The sequence below is a fragment of the Gigantopelta aegis genome, chromosome 8 (genome assembly GCF_016097555.1).
Source record: "Gigantopelta aegis isolate Gae_Host chromosome 8, Gae_host_genome, whole genome shotgun sequence".
Lineage (NCBI taxonomy): Eukaryota > Metazoa > Mollusca > Gastropoda > Neomphalida > Peltospiridae > Gigantopelta > Gigantopelta aegis.
The window spans coordinates 26444726-26463448 of record NC_054706.1 but is presented as its reverse complement, the minus strand read 5'-3'; the positions used below and the strand labels follow the sequence as shown (position 1 = coordinate 26463448).

Genomic DNA, 18723 nt, shown 5'->3' with positions numbered 1-18723 from the left:
TAAACTGTGAGGTGACAAGCATTTAACACGACGCTGAAATCAACAGCAACAACATGGCGCAAATTATGAAATTGATGGGTTTTTTTTTTTAAAGATTTAACCCCCCCCCCCCCCCAAAAAAAATTGTGTTAAAATGATGCTATATATGTAAGCGCCTTAAAAAAATCCTGGGGAAAGGCCTGCAGTGGGTGAATTGTTATTTCATTATGACTTTGAAATCGTCATTCACAGATAAGTAGTATTCAGTTGTAATGGTACATGTATGCTAATGTTTAGTCAGATTAGGACTAACGTGAATGATTGCTACAAAGATATGCTTTGTGTTGGTCTCACCAAAAACACAAGGGACTAAACAGGTTAACTGATGTTAACACAGACATGTTAGTGAGTTGATCTCATTGAATGCGCATGTAACTTGGATTTAACCAAAAAGTACACAGATGTGTGTTGTTATAAAAGTAATATTTCAAAGGGAGATCACTCGCATTAATTTAATGTCGCATTTTACTCAGCCCACCATCACTCGTATTAATTTAAAGACATGTTAATTTCAGGATCTACAGTATACCATCATTAATAGGTTGACACATGGACTCAACAAGCAATATCATCACACTGTTTAAGGGTGTTCTCATTATGCAATTAGTCGCACCCACTTGTTGATATACCACTTAACATTTTAGAGAATGGAGTATTTGTAAACCTATTTTAAATACAAACTAACGAAAACCCTGATTTTCATGTCCTATGGTGTTCACAATATGTCAATAGTATCTACTAGCTTCCATATATTTCCATACCACTTTCTTTCATACGTAGCTGAAAATATCCATCCAAAAGAATCTCAACTTGAAATAACGTTAAAGGAACAGATCATCCTAGTTTCAGCCCATGAGTGGACACTACGTTTAGTTAATCTACAAACCTGTAACACATTTGGATACGGTTATAAAGGAGAAAAGCTAAAGTCTGCAATGTTTAAACAGGGAAATACGATTCCAAAACAGACTAGAGCTTGTCTCGATAACAATTATTTGCATTTCTAGAATTATGAAACAATGCATTTTGTTGTATATCAAAAACCCGGAGGTATTAAAAAATTAATATTCTAATTTATCCTATAATTTACCCATGATATTCATGTCATAATTTTAGTGTATTAACCCGGTTAATAATGGTATGCAAATTTGCCTCTAGGTAATGTGTTGCTGTGGCTGGGTCATTTGCTTACAAGCCAACAAGACCTGTGTACCTGAGTGCAATGTTTTCAAAGATTTAGTTAAAATGCGTGACGTCAAACTAATTTCTGCTAATCGTGATGACATCATATTACCAATGGCGGCGACTTCAGTACTGTGATTTACTAAAATATTTATTAAAATGTTATTTTAGAAGTGTTATAGGATAAATAGAATTCGCTACTCGTGTTTTTTAGTATGTAAAATATCAACCTCGTCTAGTTAATCGGTATTTGTCTGAATAGAGCCTCGACAAATACCGATTAACATAGACTCGGTCGATATTTTCCATATTAAAAAATACTTGTGACGAATCCTCTATTTAGGTTATAAAAAATGGCTTTAATAGTAAAAAATATGTTGTAGTATTTAAAAACTTGGATCTGTCATTTTAACATGTGACAGATGAACAAAAATCACACAAAGATGCCATTCCCCATAAGACATAATATGAGACTTACCAGTGATGTGAGATCAGCGTGTCTAGTTTGTAGATGAGATGGGATGTTGAGATCACTGGCTAGGTCACCCTCTTCTGCAGACAGGACGCCACCTAAACGGGATCTAGTCAACAGAAGAAGACGAAAAAAACATTTACAGAGGTGTGGTATACCATTACCTTATGGTTTACACCTATGTTAAAACATAGTGAACACTTTGTGAACTATTGTTTTTCCTACTATGTTAAAGTTTATACCTTTTCACTGCATAATAAACAAATATATTATTCCTGACATTACTAAATGTTTCTGGGGCAATTAAAAAAAAAGAAAAAAAAAAACCCCCCCCCCCCCCCCCCCCCCCCCCCCCCCCCCCCCCCCCCCCCCCCCCCCCCCACCCCCCCAAAAAAAAAGAAGGAAAAAAAAGGAGATATTTTTCATTGTTTTAAGTGGAAAATAAAATTTGAGATTCCACTAGTACTTACCTGTAATGAATATCAGCGTTTCTTCCCACCTGTGTATTGAAGGGACTTGCTATCAGATCAGTTTCCCTTTCTGCCCGCAACCGGATTGGACTGGTTGCAACTGCATGCCTCACAAGAGCTGCCGTCTGGCTAACCAGATTTTGGAGGTTGTCGTAAGAGGAAGACAGGCCTTTTATTCTCCTGAATTAAACAACAGTGAATTAAAAAATAATCCATTAATAAATATACTGAAGGTTGTCGTAAGAGGAGGACTGGCATTTTACTTTCCTGAATTAAACAGTGGATTCAAAAGGTAAGCACTGAATCAATACACTGAATGTTGTCGTAACAGAGACAGGGAGATGGGCATTTCTCTATTATCCATGAAAATACAGTGGATTCAAACAGTAAGCACTTAATAAATATAGTCTGAACGTTCAAATAAGAGGAAGACAGGTATTTTACACCCACAAATGAATTAAATAAAAGTGGATTGAAACTGTAAGCACTTAATAAATATACTGAAGGTTGTTGTGTGAGTAAGACAGGCCCTTTACTCCAGTGAATTAAACAACTGTTACAGTGAATTCAAACAGTACGCACTAAAACCAAATGTACCAACACTGACCACCATGTGCAGAATCCTGCTCCATCACATGAACAATCATGTCACAGTATAATTAAAGTTAAAAGTTTGTTTTGTTTAATGACACCACTAGAGCACATTTATCATCGGCTATTGGATGTGAAACATTTGGTAATTTTGACATATAGTCTACGAGAGGAAACCTGCTACATGTTTCCATCAGTAGCAAGAGATCTTTTATATGTACCATCCAACAGACAAGATAGCACGTACTATGGCCTTTGATATACCAGTCATCGTGCACTGGATGGAACGAGAAATAGCCCAATGGGCCCACTGGTGGGGATTGATCTTAAACCCAACACGCATTAGGTGAGTGCTTTACTACTGGGCTATTATCCGCACCCAGTATAAGTACTACAATAACATCTGCTAAGTATAAAGAGATTATTATACGAGCTTGTGTGTCGTACTGATTTTACGAAACGAGTGTCAGGATTGTTGTATTGTCCGAGCGAGAGCGAGGGTAATACATAAATCCCGACACGAGTTTCGTGAAATCAGTACGACACACAAGCAAGTGTAATAATTTCTTTATTATCCATATTATTATTGTAAATTTGTTTATAAATATCAAGAGCCATCTAAAAAATGTTTCAAAGACAACTAGAAGAAGAGGACGAAATGACATCATTATTTCATATGTACAGCCTGGGCTAGGACAGGGGAAGCAACCTCATGTTATGATTTCGCTTCTCAAAATTACTTCATTACACTTGTTATTACACATGTGCTTCGTATGATCATTATTAATTCAGATAATAAAATGTGGATAATAAAATGAAGTACTAAAGAAATACAATTTTAAACTAATGTCACATGAGAAACTAATGGAAGAAATTGAACCACACCTAGAATATTCATACGGTCTCTCTGCTTGCACTCTGCTCTGTTCAGTCGTTGGAGAGTTCAGCCTGTGAGCAGACGGACGATCTCTTGCTAAACTCGGGGACATCGCTTCTCCAGTCAGCTGTGACCGAGGCTCGGACTGTTCAGTGGGTGCTCTGTCAATGTTGGGAACAGGTCTCGGTCTATGATGGGGAGGTTTCTGGGAAAGGTATCCATGTTTTTCGGTGTAACTGGAAGAAACCTTTGCGGAAGATGGACCACCGATCGTTGCACGGAACCGACAGCTTTCGTTAATATTTTCCTGTCTTTTACTGGGAAGAGGAAGTGAGGCAGAAAAACCTGAAAGATAAAAAAAAAAAATTAAACAAAGATTGTTAAATCAAATTAACTGATCATTCCTTAGATTTGACATGATAAATACTGTAAAACTTGCCATAATTTGATCATAATTATACATGTATAATAATTATTAACATGTAGGTTTTTTTTGGGTAAAATATTGATCAAAAGGACTTTAAAATAAAAATGGGAACACAAACTTCTGACAATGCTTATCACTTTTTTTTTTTATTTTGTATGAAATATCAATTAGTGAATACTAAGATATTAATAGTTAAATACTGTAAATTACATTATTTTCGCATGGAATTTATTTTCGTATTTAAAAACACTGCCATGGGTGAAATGGCCAACAGCCAGCAATTTTGAGCTAGCCCATGGCAGTTTTTTTCAAAGTGACTTTTGCAGCAAATCAACATGACTGAAATAACTTTTTGCTGTATTTTAAAGCACAAATATTAAAGTTTGTTTTGTTTAACGACACCACTAAAGCACATTGATTAATGAATCATCGGCTATTGGATGTCAAACATTTGTTAATTCTGACTCGTAGTCATCAGAGGAAACCCACTATATTTTTACTAATGCAGAAAGAGATCTTTTATATGCACTTTCCCACAGACAGGAAAGCACATACCATGGCTTTTGACCAGTTGTGGTGCACTGGCTGGAACGAGAAAAAACTAAATCAGTTGAATGGATCCACTGAGGTGGTTCGATCCTGTGACACACAATTATTAAATACTAGCAGATAATATACACCAGGTATATACAGTTTGCCAACGACATAAATTTTTTACCAGTGGCAGAAACGTTCTGTCTGTGGTGCCCCCGATTTACGGCAATTGCCATTAGTGCCGTTGTTAAGTTTGAGCCCCGTTTTGCATACATATGATTATGGTATTTCAGAAATATTTCCATGCCATTCTGTTTAAAGGAAAATAAAAAATTTTAGCTGTGGATTTCACTGAAAACAACTGTCACTCACCAAATCAATATGTTAAAACTTGAGGAATATACTTCATATGCCTGTTTTAAAAATGTAAACTATCTTTAAAACTAACCGCTACTATTCCCATCTGATGATGTGACTGTAATGGGCTGTGTTGTCGAGGTAACGGTAGATGGCGCTGTTGTGGACGTGATCTTGGTATGTGTTTGTCCACTAAGCATGGACACAGATGCTGCACTTGACACTAACCCTACAGGTTTAAAATTTAATATCATGTCAGCTACTTGATATTGAGAATCGATAACCTGGCTATGCATTTTTAAAGCTAGCCTAACGCTACAATAAATAGCTATGTTAGAGAAATCTACTATCCTTAGGGGAATATGCACTAGTTTGAGGACAGGTGTTGTTGAAAAGAAATAGACTATGATGGTTTTATGATATAACGCTAAGATGGCTTCAAAAATCTGGACACAGATCTGATTATGTCCCTTTATTTTTGCAAAAATGAGAGTAGACTATCCTTTTTATTTATTTATTTAATTTTTTATTTGTTTAATGTTTTATTTATTTATTTCTAAATATGTAGTTTTTGGGGTGTGTGTTTCAGTTCAAAGTTATCTTATTGCCCTCAGAAAAACTGATGATGTCAGGTTTGGGGAGCCCTTATTCATCATCTCACAACTTTGTATTGCTACAAAAGGGAATACATATTGCACCAAATAGGTTAAAGAGGTATGGTATGTAAATATAACTGGAATAAATAAACAATAACACATCTAATGACATTGATGAATAAACATACAAAAGCAACACAGTTATGCGCATAATAAAACAACATATACTAACAAGTGAATATGAAAGAACAAACCACCTAAAGTTCAAACCAAATTGTTAACAACTATGATAAATTACTTTCCTACCTTTAACTACTGTTAGATTTCCCCCAAATACATGCAAACCCATTACAGTGACACAGATTCCACATACAAGACTGTAACAATGTTACCGATATCGACTTTGCTGAGATCACAATCATTGCATAGGGCAAAATACATGCATTTTTCTGCCATCTGCCATTTTGCTTGTTCATGGAATACTTTTCATGAGGGGTGGATCTATATAACATAATCTAATCTCATGACATGCGCTAAGGTATATCGCACTCATCATGACGTCAGATTAATTACATCACATACTTAGGAAGCTTCCAACCCCTCTTGAAGAGTAATCCACAAAAAAGCAAAATGGCAGACGGTGAAAAATTGCATTTGTTTTGTCCTAGGAGATCTTTAAAAAGTTTATTAGAGTTGATATAGGTGATGTGGTTTTAGTCTGATATGTGAAATCCATGTCAATGTAATATTTTTTCGGTAATTAAAGGTAGGAGAGTAATTTATCATCGTTGTTAACAATTTGGTTCGAACTTTAGTAGTAAAAACACACATAATTGCAATGAATAATAGATACGAATTAACATAGAGATGCCACGTGTCAATAAACACCATTACGATCATGCTTATTAGAGTGAATATACATCCAGTATCAAGCAAGTGGAACATTGAAGAAGAATATATCTACAACAGCAACATGTCTAGCAGCAATCAAGCTGAATAGTTATGAACCAACATCATTCTGCAGCCTTACATTCAATTAAGGTTCAAGCATGCTGTCCTTGATATACTTCAGCTAACTCAGCTGTCTAACCAGGGGCCTAATTCACAAAGGTCTCTTAGGCTCTGCTAGACAACAAAGCATCTTCTTTGCAAGTCTTTTTGCATTGCACTGCGATATCGCAAAGTTGCGAGTTTAGTGAATTAGGTCCCAGGACAAGAGTTAATCAGGGCACAGTATTTCATGCGAACCATCATTGTGTCGTTTTGTAAATGTAAAATCATGCGAACCACCAAACAGGTACGCGGTGAACTGTTACATTCTAAAATTAAAAGCTACAAGCAGTTCTAGACTGATTTTTGGACACTTGATGCATAGCTCACCAAAATATTATCATAATAAAGAATTAAAACATTTTTGTTGAAAACTCAGTTAATTTAAAATGTAATTTTGAATGCAAATATAATACAGAAACATTATGCAAGTATGTTAGGTTCAGGCAATTCACCTGTTAGACAAATACACATTACATAACCAAACAAGTAGTTGTGAACCAACTTCTGGCTATCTAAAATTTGGAAAGATTGTCCCTTTGTTAATGGTTAGATGTGGTTAGTGGACAGAGGTCAATGTAAAGACCGTAAACCTCTCTAGAGAGATATGCATCCTCTTGGCAACTGGGATATGATAAAAGGTTTGTTTTCCTTAATGACACCATTAGAGCATATTGATGTATTAATCATCGGCTGTTGGATGTGAAATATTTGGTAATTTTGATGTATAGACTTAGCGGTAAACCCGTTACATTTTTCCATTAGCAGCAAGGGATCTTTTATATGCACCATCCCACAGACTGGATAGCACATATCACAGCCTTTGATATACAATGACTACCAGGACATGGTGCACTTGCTGGAACAATAAATAACCCAATGGGCCCACTGATGGGAATTGATCTTAGACAGACTGCACATCAAACAAGTACTTTACCACTGGGCTACATCCCCCTTCTTAGGATATAAAGACAGCATATAACAGCAACCTTAAAGCTTAAACAATTTGCCACAGACATTAGCAGTGATTATACAATGAGTGAAATAGTGATGAATGTAAAATAAAAGAATGAATGAATGAATGAATGAACAAATAAACAAACAAATAATTTAATGACATCCATGCATAAAAAATATACCAGATACTGAATATCAAAGGAAAGTATATATTATGAAAGAGAAAATAATGATGAGTCAAGCGAACAAAGCAAAGCGACACACCTCGAGGCGAGCGAGCGTAATGATGATAATGATGGTGGGTAAAAGAGTGAGGGGTTCTACCGCTGTGCACGTTAGGCGCTCGTCTATCCTGGCCTGGCAGATCTGCATTGCCCTGAGTGACCATGTGCACTTGTGGATCCACGGCAGGACGTACACCAACGTGGTTGAATCGAGCAGAGCGAGGCTGCTGACTGTCGGACAGATCATTCTGAAAAACAACAGCTAGTTCAACACATATATATACAAAGAACCACATACCAGTTGTTTTGCCCTGTTATTTATTACACAAGTTTATATTATACCACAAGACCATGTAGATGTCGAGTGGTGTAAATACTGTTTCTCTGTCTCTCTTTCTATCCCTCTCTCTGTCTGTCTCTGTCTCTCTCCATCTCTCTCTCTCTGTCTCATATAGAAATACAGTATACACCTCACCCTCTCACCTCTGGTTATCTTACCAATAACTTGATTGTGGCTATTTAATTTATTCTGGATTAAAAATAAATGACCGACTGTTAAACTGCATAAAGTGAACACGAAAACAACAGGGCAGAAGGGAACCATTAAATACATAAACTAGTTCTCTGGTGATTGAAGACTAAAAGTACATAATATAGGCACAAAACACAATTTTCTGGATTGAAAATAACAATACAAGTATAGTAATGTACTGTAATGTAACGTAGAGTAGGAAGAGCAAATAGCAATTTTATGGGTAAAAAAACCAAACTGCGATGGAATGAATGAACGAACGAACGAATGAATGAACGAAGCATGAATGACTCCCCAGTACAAAAAAGAAATTGGCTATTGGTTAAAAACTGGGTCAGAAATAAAAGTTTAGCTTTACACAGTGTTTGCAAATCAAATTACAGCAAACAATTATAATTTTTTAAATGATGTTCTCAGATAAGTTTTGACAGTGAAATAATTGTTAAGAACAATATTTTATAATATAAACCAATTAAAACATACAATATATCTTTTATCTTACATTTTTAAGAAAAAGCATATGCACATTCATACTTGTAAGGTTTTGTCAATATTCATCACATGATAAAAATACACTTTTTAAGATGTTATGACTGACAAAGACTTTTTAACAATTGTGTCACATATCAAATATATTCTTTTGCATAAAATATTAGTGGCTGTATATTAAACATGTTTCTGATCGTACTAATATTTGTACTAGGTTAAATTTCATTTTATTTACTCCCCCCCCCCCCCCCCCCCCACATATGAAATTATTAATAGAAAAAATCCAGTTTGGGCTTCTTACAAATATTAAGATGACCAGAAACACATTGAATATACACACTGATATTCGAAACCAGAAAACATATTTGATACTGTAAATCATGTAATTAATACGTCATGACATTATTGCGTCCGTACATGAGTGAACAAAAATGCGTATTTTTATTAATGCGTCGGACAAAAGTCCACATCACATAAAAAACACAGTTGTGTTGTTATTATATTGTTTGGGCTTCATCTTTCATGTTAAAAGAAGTCAGTAGTTGTTTTCACAGCTACTACATAATCTGAAGCTAATCGCCATGGTGGGTCGACCAGGAAGCCCTCATTACTTAAAGTAGTGTAATTAGTATAACTACACCTTATTGTTCAGGGTATGCCTCGCACTTTTGTGTGGTGATTGCTTCTAATTAATCCATCAGTAGGAATAAAAGGTAAATGGGTCGCTATTACAGGGCACAATATTTCACGCCAATGCAGACGTATTATTCTAACAATTGTTTTAGACTGATTTTATACACTCGATGCGCAGCACAGGAATAGATGTTAACAAATGCGATATATTGCAACAGTGACAACTTGCGACCAGTCTAATTTAAATGCCATGTATAGAGTCGAGCCGACTGGTTTGAATTAATACGCACGGATTGTTGGTTGCGGATATATAATTTTCTACTGTTTCATTTTTAAAGGAATATATTTAGTAATAAAATTTGTTGATTATAATTTTACAAATGTTCAAAACAGTTTAAATGTATACAGTAATCCAGAAGTGTAAGAAAATTTGAAAAATACTCACATCGCAAAATGAGCTTTTTAAAAACAAAACATTTGGAACATCACTGTATTACATAACCGCTATGATATTCCAGGAAAGTGAAAATAGAATGGCAACATCGAAATGAAGAAAGATTCTGGAAGTATTCACAAAAAGACATTTAACAAAAATAGTTTTTTTTATTTTGTTTCATCATTATATTATAAAAGTTTTATTTTATTTAGAAGTATTATAGTAAAATCCTGCAAATTTTTTGTATTGGGAATGAGACTAAACAAAATGCGTCAAGTTATTATTGCATCGATGTGTGCGCCGCATTTTTCGCATTAATTACTTGCTCGCATTAATTTCATGATTTACAGTATGTAAGTTTAATCGTAGAAATATTTTCATTAGTTGGAAACATCTTACAATGCAGCAAACTCAGGAATGTCCCTTTAAGGTAATTCTTGCTTCAACTTTTTCAGCGCTAGCTCTGGCATTCAACAAATTCACAAATTACAAATTTTAAAAACAATTGGCAAATTTAATTTTAATTTGGCATAATAATTTCCTGAAATAATTGATAGTTTGTTAAAAAAATAACTGTTTCTGCAATTTTTAAAGTTTAATAGATAATTTGACCAAAATTTTCTGCTGACCCAGACCTAGCCCCAGTTTTGTTCATAAACATGTGTTAATAAAGTAATGAAATTAAGTATTTAAGTAGACGGAAACTCACCATTGTCAGCAAGTGTCTGTCAGTACTATCATTATTCACATTTTCGTCTTTTTCCAACTGACCTGCAAAAGGAAACACAATCATTATGGCTGTACAAAACAAAATAACAATTATTCATTTTAAACAAGCCATTCTGAGAGTACCGATAAAATACATGTCCCCTACCACGCCCAACACATTTTCATATCTCCTAAATTCAAGGGCCATAACTCCGTGAGAAACAAGTGCTGCCTCCTCTCACCATTGTGAAGATCATTAGATGAGAAAATATGTTTAGTGTCAACGAAAGGGGCGACACAAATTAGGAACCACACATATTTTTGTATTTGGCCCGATATGCACTTTTCAATTATACATGTTTTAACAGTTTGCCTTTCACTAAAGGAAGGAAAGAGGAGAAGAATGTTTTATTTAACGACAAATTAAACACATTTTATCCTGCAACCACCGATTCTACTGACAGATTATGACAGATAAAGCAAAGTCATATCCTGCTATTAGCAGGATATGACTTTTGACATCACTCATGTGACGTCACATGCATAGCTACATTACAAAATCACTCATTTGACCTCTAGGTCATCATACAATGTGGCTGAAATAACAGAAATAATAGCTTTTTTCCGTAACTTTTATGGTCTGCAGAGCCTCGCGGAATTTCCCATTCTTACAGTCACAGGATAAAGTGGATATCTGACGTCATTAACTAGGTATTCTTTATTTAATTATGGTTATATTGCATCGGAAATATAGATAAGGACCACACAGATGAAAGACGAAACCCACCGCCACCACTACTCTTTCTGATTAGCAGCATGGGATCTATTATAAGCAGCATCCCACAGACAAGATACTACATACCACAGCTTTTGTTACACCAATTGTGGAGCACTGGCTTGAACGAGAAATAGCCCTATGGGCTCACCGATGCCTTTGAACAAGACCAAATCGTAATCAGTCAAGGAAAAATAGAAAAAGGAAAAAAAATATACTCTTGCATGTAACAGCTTACGTTTTTGAACTTCAGCCTCCTGACTGAGTTTGTCCAGCTCTGTTAATCTGTCTGGAACTCTGTTGTCAGTAGATAGAGGTCTGTGGGACTGTATAGGACCTGGATAATAACAATTATAAAGTGTTTGACTATGATAATAAAAAACTAAATTAATGATACACAATGTGACATAACTCTTTCCAATCACAATTTATTGAAACTTTTGCTGAAATTTTTAATTACAGTTAGATTTCCCCCACATATTGTCCAGATATAAAATGTGAAAACAAAATTACAATGTCAAAGATTCCACATACTAGATGGTAATCATGTCACCTATATTGAGTTTAATGAGATGTCCCAGGGAAAAAAAGCATGTACTTTTTTTTGCAGCCTGCTATTTTGTTTTTTTTATGGAATACTCTCCAAGATGGATGGAAGAATGTGTCGTAATCTAACAATATCATGATGTGTTAGTGTATAAAGTAATCATCACAACGTCATATTAATTATGTCTCACACTTCGGAGGCTTGCATCCCTCTTGAGGAGTATTTCATTTTAAAAAATGAAGCAAAATGGCAAACGGTGAAAAAGATTTACATGCTTTTTGTCCTAGGAGATGTGAGCAAAGTCGATATAGGTGACATGCTTACATTCTAGTATGTGGAATCTGTATCATTGCAATGGTTTTTATACAATGTATGTCTTGACAAAATGTGGGGGAAATTTAGTGGTAGGAGAGCAATTTATTGTAGTTGATAACAATGTTGTTCAGACTTTAGCTTGAATTTCTGGATGACTAAAACTGAAGATAACAAACAGATAAATTTTTAATAACGGAGTAAATATCAAATAAGTATAATTTTATAATAAAATTAATTTTCTGTTGATAAAAGTAATGCTTATTATAACACACAAATATTATACAGGCAAACTATATGTTTAAAATAGTTGTCACAACTCATGTGCATTGTGACCTGCGATAAGCAATCCAAAAACTACAGGTAATTTTTTAAGAGACAGATGCATCTACGATTATTTCATCTGCTATTTAGCATGTGATTCTGTTATATTTTAATTCCATAATACTCTAAAATACATGCAGGTCCTAATTTTCACACCCCATTCCAAACCCTTCCCTCATTCTGTGCTGTTCTATTTTTTACTTAGCAGGACATATTTATTTTGGCCAGTTACTTAAAACCCCCCAGAAAAAACCAGCAGGCCACATTTACTTCCAATTTCGAGCTCTGCATTGCTGTAAATTGTTGGAGTGATTGAACGACCCCTGCAACTGCCCACTGCAATCGGCAATGCCATGGAGCTTTCAATTCTCCACGGCACTTGATTACCTCGGACTATATTCAGGTGTTTTTTTCATTGTCATGTGGTTTTTTTGCCGTAGACATATTTTTAATTGAAGATTTTTACTGAGAGGTTTAATGAGACTCCAGCACAAAATATATATCGCCTATTGGGTGTCAAACGAAGGTAAATGATTTGTAACAAGACTTACCCTGGTCTGTTTGCCTGTCTGCAGCACTAGATTGTATTACGACATCTTGTATTACGACATCTTTAACGCCGTTTGTGGGTGCCCATGCCTCTTTTCGAGACCGTCCTGCATGGCTAGAAAAAAACAGATGACTATTTTTGTTATTTGTATAAATAAACATTTACACAACAATTAATTAAAAATAGCCTTCCATTTTATTTATGTTAACAAAACTTTATTCAGTTTCCATATTTCATGTTAAAAAAATTAATTAAAAATTGTTATCGGCATCAAGCCAAAATTTACTTTGAAGCCAGTTTCTCCTCCCCTACTCCAAAACAGGCCCTAATCTAGAACTGAAAAAGAAGAAGTGACTTCTCCCTTCCCAGAAAAATGCTGAATTATACACTCGGTAATAATAATAATATTTTTATATAAAATACTACTACTTCCAGTAATAAAATTTAACATGTGATATTACAAAGTAGTTGATAATGTGTTGCTATGTTAAAATGAAAGTAATAATTATTATTTTCTGGCATTAGTGAAATAAATGGGGCCGAGATTTAAAGACACTTGACAGTTAATTGCAAACAGCGCGACATGTGTCGATGTACAGTCTGGCGCCAAAGTAAAAACATGGACCACCAAGGTGCCAAGTGAGCTGTGACACTAAACAAGTCGGGGGTCTTGGCGTCTGTTGTTATTTTGTTTCTGAAATCGGATGAGGTCCAAAATATTACAGCGACTTCGACTTCTCACTACCACTAATAACTCAGAGACATGTGAAAAATATGTGCAATATGCTCGGGTTTGGGTTTGTTTTCATGCATAATATGTAAAGAAAATAGGTATTAAAGGTAAAATCAGTACAATGTGTAAGTTTCCAGTGAACATAGTCTTAATAATTCAAATCTTTCCTCAATTATTTTAAATTCCAACAGATTATATAATCAAATGTTGTTCTATATTTTATCCCCATTATATGAAAGCAAATCCTGCCCTATACAAAAATATCTATTATAGAAAAACGTGGATAATTTTCTCCTTTCATGAATACTTATTCTAACCTGAAACTAATGACTTACAACTAAACTGGTGGCTTGGGTTACGGTAAAATAAAAATTAAAAAGAATTTTACTGATTCAAATTATCTCCCTTGCTGGTGTCATCTCTACGTCGAATCTGATATCCGGCTACTGGCTCTTCGTCCCACCGCAGTTCTCGTCGGAGAATTTCCTCATCTATGAGTGGGGATCTGACAGAGTTTCGGTCATCTTGAACAACTGACCTTTCAACTTGAAAATCTATTCCAATAACACAAATATTAAGTAACTTTACTATAAATACATAAATTCCAAATTGGGATAAGTTTAAGATTAAGTGTTTAAATAAATTCAGTTATCAAAAATGCTGGCCCACCAAAACGAATATTTAAAAATGGATGATTAATATACATATTGGAAAATCACTAACTACATGTACTTAATTGGGTTTTATTTTTGTTTTTTTCAGGGCTAGCTCTGGGTGAGCAAAACAATTCGCCAAATTGTCTAATAACTTCAAACATTGCAGAAATTGTCAGTTATTTTCTTTAAAATTTCAATTATTACGTGAAATTATTTCGCCAAACTAAACTAAAATTCGCCAACTGTTTTCAAAATTCGCAATGGGCGAGTGCCAGAGCTAGCCCTGTTTTCACAGTACTGGTTCTTTTAGCAATTTTACTGAAAGCAAGCCTCCGGATTTCATAGAAACCAGTTTCTGGTAGATCGTCTGCAAACTCATGGAACCAAAAGTCCATTATTCATATTCATGTCATATAATCCATCATTACTAAAAACGGTTTCTGATGAACCCTGATAATCATAGGGCACAGAACAGAAAAGGTGCTTTCTATAAAATTTGAAATCCCGAGGCCTCAAAAGGTACTTTTTTCAAATAAACATAATGCACATGACCATTTTACTAACTACTGTTAGTAATATTGTTGTGCGGAACATAGCCAGGTGTTAAAGCACCTGCCTGATGCGTGGTTGGTCTTGGATCGACCCCAGTCATTGGGCCAGGGGTGGGGAAAAGCCCTTTTCTCCCGGTCTGGGACCGATTCTCGATCTCTAAGACCGAAATTATTTTTTTAAAAATGTGTGTTTGCCGGTCCCACTTTTGTCATTCTTGTCGGTCCGAAGCACCTGTCCATTTCTATTATTGGAACAAATTCTTATCCGTCAAGTGGACAGGCCTGCCTAGACATCGGTATCTCATGCATGATTTAAAATAATAAATAAATAATGGTCAATATGGCTAGTGGCAAGACGTCTGTGATTTTGAAGTCTGCCTAAGTATATATCGTCAGTCACTGAAGTCGGACCTACAGTAGTGTCAATCCACAACCACTGGGCTAGACATTAATTTTGTCAAAGTTGCTGAGCCGATCAAGAGCTTAAACAGATGTTAACAATAACACCATTCTTGGTGAGAGAGCCATCAAGGTATTACACTCCAATTAAAACAAAGGACCCAGAGTTTGCAACTGGTTACAATCAACACCTGTCAACACCTATGTACGGAGCTTTGTCGGGTCGAGTGTCCCAGTCCGAAGCAAGAGACTTTTGTGCAATACAAACTGCTTGAAATAGCATAAAATATACTGAAATAATCTATAAATGTATTTATTGTTGACTGTTCAATGTAGTCTATCCAATAATTATAAAGGATTTTAAAATTAACAAAAGGTTTCCACTTTTTTGTTAACAAGTGGGAGTAAGCAGAACAGCTACATGTACTGGTTATCTCAAGAGCCAGTAGAGGTCAAATTTCGTCCAATCAGTGATGAGTTATTAATCTCTGTCTAAACATGTGCTAGCTCAGGTTGTCAAACGCTTCAACGGTGCGATCTTTTATGAATTTTCAGGACACAGTACTGAATATTCGTACTTTTTATACATATATGGGATTTAAATTCATAGCTTTTATTCCTTTTTTATATTATTTATTCCATTATGTAAAATATAGACAATTTGTGGGTGGGTTTTTTTTCACTGATGTGATAAAAAAAAAAAAAAAAAAAAATATTTTTCCCCACCCCTGCACTGGGCCCTTCGACTATTTCTGGTTCCTGCCATTGACCAGGACTGGTATACCGAAGGCCATGGTAGGTGATATCCTGTCTGTGGGATGGTGCAAATAAGACAAATGAAAATTTCTAGCAGGTTTCTTTTCTAAGACTATAATTATGTGAAAATTACCATGTTTGACATCCAACAGTCGTTGATTAACAAATCAATGTTCTCTAGTGGTGTTATGAAACCAAACAAACTTGTAACAAACATTAATACCTCTGTTGTCAGATGAAAGTTCGACCTCAATGTCCTGCAGCAAGTATTCCGAGAGACCCTGAAAGATCTCCAGCAGGTTTGAAATTGTGACTCTGTTTCCCTTGACAATGTCGAGCCCTCGGATGTGAGGTAGCTGGTCGTGGATTACGTCCGTTGCCAGTGTGTCAATCACAACCTGGGCATTGTGGATTTCATCTTCTCTGGTAATCGGTTTCCGTATGATGGCTAGAAATACAAAAATATATTTAGCATATATTTGTCATTTGATCTTCTTGTAATTAATCGTAGAACATACAAATTATTACGCATTTCTTTTGTTATAATAATATTCTGTTAATAAACAATCTGAAAACAGGGATGTAAAAATTAAAAATATTTCACTGGCCCGCCGGACCAGAACCAACTAACATTTACTAGACCGCCAGACTTTCTATTGTCCATCAGCCTATAGAATACATTATTGTTTAACATTATAATATACTGTCTTTTTTTTTAATGACAAAAATATTAAGGACGCTCGGTAAGTGATCAACATCATGTAGCAAAAAACCCAAGAACCAAACCTTGACTGACAAAGCAATAAATTTTAAATACTCTGGTAAATACTAAGCTTTTCACATTTCTTTTATATAGATTTACAAAATTCAAGTGACATCCCGAAAGTGTTTATCAGAACACACCGCGGATTCAATGCAAAAACAAAATATGTAAATAATAAATTAAATTAGTCAGTCAGAAAAAGGCAGATCACCAGTCAGACTGGTAGTTGTATTTTTTAACTCGTCCATCAGAATTTTTACTCGCATTTGGCGACCGGGAAAATACTTTCTGCAGTTCTGTGAAAACAATTGATGCATAACCTCGATTTTTGTACTTATTAAAACATTACACCTATATTAGCCAGTTATTAATATTATTTAACTAAAATAAAATTTACAAAATTTGTTGGAAATAAATCATATCCATTAATATATGCCTATTTAGTAATAAACATTTTACTCAGTTAATCTGATTTTGACATTTAAACTAAAATTACTGCAAATTAAAGAATAATTGGTTCAACTACAATAAACTCAATGGTGAGTCATATGGATCCGAGGTATATGTATATGTTATTACAGTGTGTTTTCCCCAGACATTAGGCAAGGTAAACACTTTTGGGGCATTTTTACCATTTTCAGGGAACTTACAATTTTTTTTAATTAAAGACAAAAACAATCAATCAAAAATAAATGTAATTAATGTACTTGCTTTAATAAATGAATGGCAAGTATATAACAGGCATATTTAATTAATTAATAAATACATTTTGTTTTCCCTAGACATTAGGCAAGGTAAACACTTTTGGGGCATTTTTACCATTTTCAGGGAACTTACAATTTTTTTAATTAAAGACAAAACCAATCAATCAAAAATAAATGTCTTCCCCTTTCAGAGATAATGAACATTCATTATAAATTAATACAGTTCAACAAATGAATTAACAGACTGACTGACTGAATGAACAGGGAACATTTTGTTTTCCAAATGTTGATTAGCGATATTCCTAGTCAATTGAAAATTGATTAGCAACTACTATTTAATGTTTTAACATTCTGTAACAATCTCTGAAACTTGTGTAACGAATTGCAACACAATAATTAATGTTCCCTGTATAATGGAATGAGTGAATGAATGAATGAATGAATGAATGAATGAATGAATGAATGAATGAATGAATGAATGAATGAATGAACAAAAAATGACATCCCACTATAAACAAAAAAGAAGCAAATGGTTTATTTAACGACACTCAACACATTTTATTTTTGGTTATATGGCGTCAGACATATGGTTACGGATCACACAGATATTGAGGTAGGAAACCCACTGTTGTCACTTCATGGGCTACTCTTTTCGATTAGTAGCAACTAGCAAGGGATCTTTTATGTGCACCATCCCATAGACAGGATAGCACATACCACAGCCTATGATGTACCAGTCGTGGTGCACTGGCTAGAGCGAGAAACAGCCCACTGATGGGGATCGATCCCAAACCGACCGTACATCAAGCGAGCGCTTTACCACTGGGCTATGTCTCGCCCTCATAAACAAAAATAAAATGGCATTACGTTAAACACCTACTTTTCAATGGTTCACTGAACAATCCTTCGAACACCATGACGAAGAAAGCTGCACTAATATCATCGACACACTGAAGACGGATTCCATCGTGGAACTGTCGGAGAAGACCGTTAGCAAGCTCAACCAAGTCTGAAAACATGACCACAGGTACTATTATTAGTAGTAGTATGCACATTATTCAGTCACAATGCAAGTCAAC

The 18723-nt window shown here is 35.0% G+C and overlaps 1 protein-coding gene across 1 annotated transcript in view; it reads right to left on the bottom strand.

Annotated features, from left to right (window-relative positions):
- LOC121379044 (centrosomal protein of 95 kDa-like) overlaps positions 1–18723 on the bottom strand; it is a 51385-nt gene that overhangs the window by 27629 nt on the left and 5033 nt on the right. Inside the window, 11 exon segments of the mRNA XM_041507487.1 lie at positions 1700–1802; positions 2164–2343; positions 3640–3976; positions 5041–5178; positions 7877–8024; positions 10576–10637; positions 11588–11686; positions 13084–13196; positions 14204–14369; positions 16401–16625; positions 18525–18653. Of these exon segments, the coding sequence (XP_041363421.1) occupies positions 1700–1802; positions 2164–2343; positions 3640–3976; positions 5041–5178; positions 7877–8024; positions 10576–10637; positions 11588–11686; positions 13084–13196; positions 14204–14369; positions 16401–16625; positions 18525–18653 (1700 nt within the window).